This window comes from Micrasema longulum, unplaced genomic scaffold, assembly GCF_059751315.1.
Source record: "Micrasema longulum isolate JH-2025_06_02 unplaced genomic scaffold, ASM5975131v1 h1tg000177l, whole genome shotgun sequence".
In the NCBI taxonomy this organism is placed as follows: Eukaryota; Metazoa; Arthropoda; class Insecta; order Trichoptera; family Brachycentridae; genus Micrasema; species Micrasema longulum.
This window is the reverse complement of record NW_028277382.1, coordinates 147,840-158,491: the sequence shown is the minus strand read 5'-3', so window position 1 is coordinate 158,491 and position 10,652 is coordinate 147,840. Positions and strand designations below refer to the sequence as shown.

The window sequence follows — 10,652 nt, the reverse complement described above, 5'->3', positions numbered from 1 at the left end:
CTACAATTAAATGCTCCAATTTTTACCGCGTGTAAGAAAACATTTTTATATACAATTTTCCGTAGCACTAAATTTCCTCATTTCAACATTTAAATACAACACATACACAGCCTTTTCTAAGATCACCTCTTGAACTGGATATTGACAGCTGTAAACAAAATTCTCTCTTCCAGGCTGCGGTAAAGTTCCAGAAAACAGTCAATTCATGAAGCCTTGTGAGAGATGGGCATTTATTTACCAGTTGTTTGAACCAGCTTGTTATTACATGCTAGTGCCGCGGACTCACGGATCAGAGGTCTGAGGTTTGAATCCCGCTCTACCACAACTTGATTTTTTCAATTTTCTAGCACAAAAAGGTCTCTTCACCTTTTAAAAATTATTACTGTTAAATAAGAAAAAAAGAGTGCGATTGTAACGGAATTCTTTTTTTTTGTGCTGTGTCGGATAATTTTTCTACAATGGTTTGAAATATGCATATTTTTAATCACCTGAAAATGAGACAAATGGCAAGTATTACGTTACTGCACCATAGTTGTATAAAATGGTTGTTAGAAGCGCAATCGGTGGCCATGATATGTGACATCAGAGTGACTGCGAGCCATTTTGTATGTGCTCGTTTTTAAACCGGAAAATTATAAATGATTACAATTTTTGTAATCATTTATAATTTTAAACATTGTAATTACAAACATTGATAGTTGCATCATCAAAATCCGCTGTAAATATTTAACATATTTTTTATGTTATTTCCAAAAATACCCTAATGACTAGTTGAAAGTGGTAGAACTATGAGAATGCAAATATTTATTTAAGAAAATAAGTGCTGGAAGAGATTGCCTTGGTGGGTAATTCAAAGATCAAAATCGAAGACGAAGGAAGTACTCAAGGTGAATTTATGTACTTGTATTTGTACTCATTTAAGTATGGGTGGAAAAAATTGGTTTGAATCAGATATCAAAGAATGGAATCAAATGTTTTCTTTACAATACAGATTTATCTATATTCGATTACGCTTCTCTAGTGGAGTAATGGTGTATGGTTGCTTTACACATGGGAGTTCGTGGTTTGATTCCCTGTGATTTTTATAAGCCTATGTGTTTTGTTGTAATTCACCACTGCAATTTTGCATCGGCTGTTACGATGCAAAATAATAATGTTTTTGATTTATTTGTTTATCTACATGGTGCGCAGTGCCTTTTATCTAACAAAAATGACATATTTTGTATAAATAATCACTTCAAATATAGAGTAAATGAAAAATAAAAGTTATATATTACATACAAATATCACAGCAGTTTCATGTACATGCTCACAGATTAAAAATTAATATGTTAAAAAAGTAGAAGTACATATATATTATAACATATATAACAATCCAAAAAAAATACAAATGAAAATATACAAGTAGTTTAAAAAAATGTTTGTTTCTGTTGCCGTGTGTGTAAATTTGCCCATTTTTTTAGAAGTAGAAGAGCGGGAGGCTGCCTGCCGATTACAATAAAATTTATTTCAATAATTTTTAGAAGACATTTTCTATTTTCTTCTCTTTTTGAAGCCAAAACATCTGAATTTGCAACCGCTTTTGTTATTGTTGGTTAAAATTATTTATTTTTATTATTTCTATTTGAATAAATATTTAAAATGTATTTTAATATTGTATATTTATCATATAGCAAATGTAAATAAATCCTTTATATATTAAGCCCTTTTTACCTTCATGAAAAGGAAAGCACATAATATGATTTACTTTGTTCCATAAATTCATTCTGAGATATATAAATCCTAGATAAGCGCGTAAGTAGGTAGGAGATCAATAATTATTCAATTGTTTTATGTTTATTGTCTGCCCATTAAAAAATCGTTTACCAGCAATAGATGAAAGAATTTGATATTTTCGTGTTATCCTGTGAATGTTTATTATACCACAAGAGAAAAAAATACAATAATTAAAACAATGTATTAATTAATAGCTGCTTAAAGACATGATTTTTTTTCTTTTACTGATAAAAATAAAAATAAATACAGATAAATATGTTTTTTTTTAAAAACTGAATTACAAAAATGAAAACAACATAAATCAAGCATGTTTTAAAACTCTCATTATTAGTAAGAGCTTTATAGGGTACAGTGCACACTTTAGGTATTATCCATTATTATAAAAATTGTACTACAACATACAGATTGATCTTATTGTGTATTATGTTAATATTTAAAACAAATGTTTTTTTTTATAAAGCTGAGGTAGGAATAAATAATTACCTATATTATATTAAAATATTACAGCAGAGATTGAAAACTAAATTTGTTGCAACAGAGAGGGAAAACATTTTTGGGAAGAAATATGGAAGTCTAGGCATTTACAGAGCTTATGACCAGTCATTGGCTGGTTTAAGTGGCCACTTTACACACTGCGTAACATTCACCATTCTGCCATGTTTATACATCTACATTTCAGAGTTGAGGAAATTTATTTGAATGAGTGATTTTACCAGCATAGATAGTATTATATTATTAGGCAACGCCTGATTTTTCAACATTTTTTATTAGTTATGAAACGGATAGTGGTTTGGCCAGATACCGGACATCCAGAAAGCCCCTAAGACGGATAGCCGGATATTCGGCTCATTTATTCATATCCAGTTAAAATATATTCACTCTATTTTTAATGATCAATTGGTTGCATATCAATATGGATTATAAAAGGTTTAAATAAAAAAAAACATTTTTGATAATCATTTTTTCTGCCGCTTAATTTTTTTTTCTGGGGTGTATAACTGAACACTGACGACCGGTATTATGAAAAAAATACAGTTTTTTAAATAATGAGGGTTACTTTCATTATTTTTTCTCAAATACGGTCGATGTCAATAAATTAATGCAGTGGCCTTGATTTCATGAAATTTTCGAAGATAGATGAATTTTAGGTATCAGCCGGATATTGAACTCCTATCCGGCGTCCGACCGGATAGTAAAATTAAGTTGGACGCCGGATATGCATTTCATCTAATTTTTTTTTCGTGGATTAAGTTAGGTACATCAAAATTTTTTTTTTAGTTTTTCTAATTTTTTGTAAACAAGTAATGGATTTAACCAAAACCCTCTTTACACCTCGTAAAGGCGGTAGAGAGTTATAAACAGTTTTAAAAATAACAAAACTTATTTTCTATAATATTTGTAATGACAAATTATGTTATCTTATCGCAAATATTATTCTGCTGTTCTTTATTTTAATAAAATAAAACATTTTTTAGATTCAAAATAATTATATTTTGTAATAAAAAGAGAAAAACAAGAGATCTTATTTTTTGTATTGTAGGTAAGTGAGTACTTTGTAAGTTTTTAATAAATAATAGGAATTTCGGGATAATATCTAGATTATATGTTGTTTTTATTATTTAAATATTTTTTTATTTTATTGTTTGATAAAAACAATAATTAATATTCAAAGAAAAAAGCATTTTCAATAAAGAAAAAAAGTTACGTTTTATTAGTACTTACCTATCTACAAAGAAAAAATGGAATTGAAATTACTACGTGAAACAAAAATATTATAACAAAAAGACACTTTTATAAAAATTCTTTGATAAATAAAATGTTATATTTTAAATAAGTTTACAATACAACAATATTATTGGAATATTTTTGATGTGTTTACCACAAATAGGTCATTAGACATAATACCAGTACCACTTGCAAAATAGTTGTGTACTTTCTTTAGTCCAGTTATTGTAGTGAGCATAATATTTGGGTGAAATGGATAGTGATTTACTTCGAATATGTAATGTTTATATGACTTTCGTCAAAATACATCATGTTTACATTCAGTTAAGTTTTCCAAATCCCAAGGTTGTCGTCCTTTGCAATAATACATTTGTTGAGAAAAACCTACAATCTACATAATCAGCTGTCAACGAGATTGATCATCTGTGCCTGTAAATACAAAGCCAAACACCGAAATAACACGTTTTATAACTCGAATCGCGAAGTGTTAATCTAAATGTCGACCCGATAAACTGAAAAGTGACTTTTTGCGGTTGTTATTGTTCACACGATGGAAACGGGATAATAACCTAATGATACAAGAGTAAAAACTTCAAACATCATGGCTTGATCGCGCAATTTGTGAAGCCGCGCTAGTTTTACGGTGTAATAAGAGATTATTGGCCTCGAGGATGTCAGGATCGCTGTCTCCGCCGAACAAAAATGTCAGTCCGATCCGATGTAGCGAAAAACCTTGGGACCTGTGGGTGTCCGAAATCGGGCACACGTCGCCGCTGCGAGACGACGACCCCTCCGCGGCGGGAAAGGGCGGACCGGGCTGGCGCTCCGCGGCCCCCAAGCGGCCGGCGTCCTCCGGCGTCACCAGGCTGCCGCTGTCCTCCATGCGCCTGTACGGCCAGCTGCCCAACACCGACCTGCTCGACGCCGCCGTGTGCTACATGTGCGGCATGACCGTCAAGTGCAGCGCCGCGCACGGGCACCTGCTGGAGTACCACTCCTCCACCGTGGAGCCCCTCCTGCCGCCGCCGCCGCCCGCGCCCACCGTCAAGCTCAAGCCCTCGCACTCCAAGTCCAAGTCCAGGAAGGACGCGCCCCTCGCGGAGGAGCTCCTCCTGCCCCTGCCTCTCTCCCTTCCCGACCAGCCCCCCGATATCGCTGCTATTCCGCACATCGCCCTGACTCCACAGGACATCTCCTACTTCCCGGAGCTCGAAGTTGCCGCCCAGAAATGTTCCACTCAGAGCGAAGTGAAAGTCTCCGTAGACGACAACGACCTACCTGTGGTGAGCATACAAGACAACACGGACTTGCCTCTCGCCGATGATATTATAGAGATTATGAATTCTGAAGGAATACAAAGTATAGAAGATATCCCCGAATCGGATACCACCGCCTGGAAAAATCTAATGCAGGATTTTGGTGCTATTCAAGACATGACTCTGCAGAATACTACCCTCCTGGCAGCGGACGGAGTGAGCGCTCACGGGCTGTACGACGCGGGCGGAACGCACGTCACAGTGGCCGGGACCACCTACACGCTGACGGGGGATGACGGAACCCTACAGTACACTCAACCCATTACCTTGGCTCCCACACTCGCGGTGGATAATCAGCATCTGGCGACCTTTCCTCTACAGCCAGTGAGATGTGTTCCCGCAAAGCCTAAACCCAAACCAGGCAAGTCCACTAAATCTAAATTCGCAACGAGAGAATACGACCCTAACAAGCACTGCGGAGTGATCACGGGGGAAGGACTCAAACCTTGCACCCGGTCTCTCACTTGTAAGGCTCACACTCTCTCTCTTAGGAGGCTTGTGGAGGGGAGAGTCAAGTCTTTCGACGTCCTCCTGGCGGAGCACCGGGCGGCCAAACAGGCCAGCCTGGCAGACCTCGCAGGGCCCGTCCTCGCCGGCCTCGCGGGGCCCTCCCTCGCCACCTTGGACCTTCAATCTGGTCTGTTAGTGAATCACGTGATCGCAGCCCCGGCGGAAGTTACGAATCGCCTCATAGCCGTGTCCCGTGTAGCCCTAGTCAGCCCGGTGACGGTGTGTACCCAGAACATTAGCGCTCCGGAGCCGCCCTCGCCTGCGGCGAGCCCCCCGCGTCTGCCGGAGCCACGGCCGGGGGACGTGTGCTGGCGGCCATCCAGCCCGCGCCCCCTGGCCACCTGCACCTTCTCATCCTGCCACATGGGCAGCGCCCTCCTTCTGGGTAAGCGGCTCGCCACGGTGCGGAGCAACTTCAAGTCCACGCTCGCCCAGTCCCACTCGAAGAGCGCCTCGAGTGGCTACTGCAACTTCGGTAAGTCGGTGTCCATGAGCAAGGCTATCCATGCGAACAATGCGGCTACCCCGGAAGTGCGTAAGTTGGTGGTGTCGTGCCCTGCACTGTCGGGTTCCCCCGTGAAGACGGAGCCGGGCGCGTACTACGGAGTGCGACAGAACGGCCGCCTGTATTCCTCCAAGAGGATACTGTTGGACGACTATGACGATATGGACACTAAGTGTTTGCGGACCGCAGGGCCCAGTGTGAACTCCGTGAGAAGTAAAGTGTCCAAACATTTGAACCAAAGTGATATGTTGGAATTGAACTTGTTATTCGATCCTCTGATGGCTGATGAGAAATGTTAATAGTTCAACCGACGAGCGTTGGCTTGGTTGTGTAATTTCGTACGTATATTTATTTTTGTGTATAAATTTGATATGACGATATTGTATAATAGATAATAATTATCAAATCTGGGAATCGATATAAATTTTGAGCTAAAAGTTCCCATTACATTGACTAATACGATTTCTGTATTATTTTGTACATTATTTGTAAGATTTTTTTAAAGAAATATCTGACGCGAATGTCAGTTCTGTCAATAAAATAGAATTTTCAAATTACACATTTTTTAAATATAATTTACCTCTTCCTAAATGAGACTCCAATTTACATACGTGAATTGGAGTCACTATTATTATTGCAATGTGCGTATATTATAAACTACCTACCTACTTATTTATCCCTTACATTATTAAATTTAATTTACAATAAAGAATTTGCTTGTACCACCCAACGGAGATATTTGCTGCCAAATGATTACTCGTGAACCAAATAACTTTTAGTATTCTCATTTAATTGTGTGTTTTTCTCCTTCAAATTTCATAGACATCACTATAACTTAGCTACTATTCTGATGTGTACTTTGTATCAGAGATATTTAAATCTGGGTCATCTGTGCATTTATATGTCCATGTCCCTATTTTTATTAAGATGATCAATTTTTGTATCCCTGACTGACTAAAGTGAGTCATCATATCTAAGCTGTTTTGTATTCCTAGTTTACTTACCAGCACTGTAGTTTTTTTTTTGTTTTTAATTCAGTAATGTAAATCTACCATTGTTAGGAAATAGTTCGCTATTTTTAGGAATTATGGGACCTTATTTTTCCGATTGCCTTATTTTGTTGGTATACCTATAAATGCATTATTGGCTATTCTGAGAAAAATCTAATGGAATGTTAGACTCGACAAGTCTTTTCCGTTCTTCCTTATCTATATTTTAGACATGATACATACGCATGAAACAATATTAATTTTATTATTCATGATTCCCTTTCCATACCTAATGGTGCATAAGGCACTGCATCGGTACACCAATTGCAGCATATCTTGATAATCTTTGTTACATGAGGGTAAGATGAACAGTCTTCCGCTTCAGGTGATAGTTCAGTGACTATGAAATATTCTAATGTAAAAACACTAATAAATATTGAATAAATATTTCATGTCAACCATGTCCGAAATCGAACCAGAAACCTCTTGTATGGAAGGCAAACGAACTGACCATTACAACTCGATGTTAGTTTCTTTAAATTGTTTCAATAGTTGAGATTAAAAAAAAAATGATTTAATGGTTTTCAGCAGTATACATTTTTTTTTATAGTTTTAGTGGGTTTTTATACATGATAACTTTAAAACTAAACTTTGTAGGATTTTATCAGTTGTTAAAGCTAAAAAAAAAACATATTTATTTATTCATATTTTTAGCTTACAAACTATAATTAATAATAAAAATAATGTGACCTCACTGGGGTTTCCCATGCTGAGGACACTTAACAATACACTTTTTTTAAATTACATAACTGCATTTTTAACATGTCGATTTAATGCGACATCATGCACAGAACTAAATAATGAAATATTATAAAAGGATCCAATCTCATTTCTTTGATTATCCATATTAAATTTATTTTTAGAAAGTTATGTTCTTTATTATTATTAAAAGAGGATCAGAGTTCTTATTCTTAAAGGTTGGGGTCAGTGCTATACAAGCTCCTGACGTCACTGCGACCTGTGAAGATCTATTGTGATGGATCCCCGTGAATAGTTCTCGCCCTCCACTGTTGAGTGAATTTTAGCTTTTTAGTCAAAAACCCGTGTTAATACGTAAGGTAGCATAATGAAATATAACATTAAATTTATTCATCACATATTTGAAATTACAACCGCGAATTATACATAAATATTAAACTTTAAAATATTCTTAAAGGTCAAACCGCACTAGAGCGGCACTGCGTGGCAACACAAAATATTATTTTCACTGTTATGAATGAAACAAACCGTACTACAGCTGCACTACACTGGGCGGCACTCCACTCTGAAGTGCAAGTGCAAGTAAAGTGCCGAAGTGCAGCGACACCATAGCGCAATTTGATCATAAGTACGAATACATTTTTAACTGAATTATTAATATCAAAGTACAATAATAGATAAAACTAAACCAAATGAAAGGATAATTCAATAAATACATTTTTTTACAACAATAATAATTTAAAGCAAAACTGTGAATTAAATATCAGAAATAATTTTAAACAAAATATGCATGTAATAATAATAATGAATAAAACATTTTTTAATATTGATAATTATTATAAAAAATAAATGGATGCACAAAATAATCAAATAGATTTTTTTTTTTTCTTTGCATCTGCAATTGATTGCTTCTTCTTACTTCTTCTTGGTCTACGGCATGGACTGTGTAAGGAGCACAAAAATGGAATAAAACAGTGGACGATGCAACTTTAGGTAACAGTTATCGTAAGTGGTTCAGTTGTTTAAATCTTATCTTAACCATGAGTGCTTTTTCACAAGGTAAAAGATTTCCACCTGACGCAGATCTGATTTAAGATAAACCTTATTTGGCAGCCAAAAGAAAGCGTAGATTGCATACTATGCTAAGTTAAACCTAGAGAGCGGAGAAAGAACTCAAATAAACACTTCTAAAAAAAAATGTAACACGCTTTTGAGGTGTTCATTTTGGAAAACACTCTATTTTCAACAAAAAAGTACATTTTAATTTGTGAATTTACTGTTCATATCGTGGTGCATAGGTCTCAGTCAGATTACCATATCGGTCACTAAAACATAAAACGTCTTTGCCAATTTACATAGAGGCTGAATATGGCTAGCCAAATTACAGATTGCTAAGTATTGACAATGCGACACTACGGGGCTGTTTTGTAATAATGCAGTTAGCCAATATGTGTTTTACACGTATTTATATCTGTACCTCAGGGGCAGACGAATGCAAATCTAAACGTCAAATGTTAAACGAAAGCTTAAAGAATCTACTTTCTCAAAGTGATTTCTAAAAACATAGCATTAATTTGTATTTTCAGTATCTTAATACATTGGACTTACATTTCTTCAAAATCAATAGACATGATCATAAACTGGATATGAAATATCATTTCACCAAATTCTGGATTTGCATCTGCCTGCCTCTGAGGTAAAGATATATAAATTTGTATGAATTTTTTTTTCTTATTTTTTTTTTATAAATAGGAAATATTTGTGTTCTTTTTATTTACCCAAATATTTTGAATTTCGGGCCATTTTTAATGAGTTGTAAATAACTCACTATTATAAAATGGGAATCAAGTTGGGGTAGAGTGGGGTTCGAACCTCAGACCTCTGACCCGTGAGTCCGCATCACTAGCCACGAGACCACAACCTGATTCTGAATCACTTTAACTTTTGAATTATACGTCAATCGGTTTCACATATTAATAAAAATGGTCTTCGTTTAAACAATCTAAAAAGATTAGAAATAAGTGAAGAACATTAACCAAAGAGTAATAAATAAATAATCGATAAAATTTAACTTCCAAGTCCTCTTTTAAAAATATTCCCATTATGATTCATATTATCCTTGAGGTGATTTTCACAAAATGGCGCTATATAAATTATCCAAATATTATTATTATCCTCTTTCCCTCTTACAATATTTTGTAGTGTAAAAATCAATGTGATTAATTCAAAGTTATAATAAAATGAATAAAACAATTTTGTATTTAACCCCTAATATTTTTTTTCCACCGACCGGTTTTAAAGCTAAACAAGCTTTTTTTCTCAAGGTATATTTAACTAATGAATTCTTTCCTATTTTATTTACAGTATGCTGCTAATGAAACTAATAAATCAAGTCTTTGTCTTGAAAGGATGGTAATGTGAGATGGAAACGTTCGAAACTAGACAGGAGTGGGCTGAAAAAAATATTGCTTATTTGGTTATTTATTATTTTTTTATTTCCGAGTTGTCTAATTTTAATATTTTATTTTCGTTTCATTGGCAGCATATTGATAAAATAAAATAGGAAAGAATTCATTAGTTAAGTATACCATGAGAACGAAGCTTGTTTAGCTTTGAAACCGGTCGGAAAAATAAATAAATTAGGGCTTAAAAACAAAATTGTTTTATTTATTTTATTATAATGAATAACCACAAAATTGGTGCTTCGAATATAAAGTTTAAATTCTAAGTTAGTTCCAAGTCTCGATTATGAGGAGGTAACCTCGAAACCGGTCGACGTATACTCAAATGAATAAGTGTAAAATGTCATACCACAAAGTGAAAAATGTTTTGATATTAAAAATATGTATTCTGGCTCAAATGATAATCCGGCTGCGACAACATACACAGTTTGAGTATCAAAAAATGAGCAGATGTAAGGATTGAAGAAATATAGATGTGCAAACCAGTCAATGTTGAAATTAATCCAGTAAATGTCTAATCTTCTATATATTTATCAGAAAAAGTGTTGCTCTATCTTTGCTCAAAAATGTATTAATTATGGTGTGGTTAGTTTTGGGTCAAATTGCTAAC

The 10,652-nt window shown here is 35.1% G+C and overlaps 1 protein-coding gene across 1 annotated transcript; it reads left to right on the top strand.

Annotated features, from left to right (window-relative positions):
- The first annotated feature begins 3,538 nt into the window (after nt 1–3,538).
- LOC148283941 (uncharacterized) lies at nt 3,539–6,389 on the top strand. The gene has a single exon (XM_088242897.1). It carries the CDS (start codon nt 4,173–4,175, stop codon nt 6,129–6,131), a length of 1,959 nt encoding a protein of 652 aa, XP_088099023.1. The 5' UTR covers nt 3,539–4,172; the 3' UTR covers nt 6,132–6,389.
- The last annotated feature ends 4,263 nt before the right edge of the window (nt 6,390–10,652 follow it).

Excerpts from the sequence above, each read along its gene's own strand:
- LOC148283941 (XM_088242897.1), top strand. The coding sequence starts at position 4,173 with ATGTCAGGATCGCTGTCTCCGCCGAACAAAAATGTCAGTCCGATCCGA.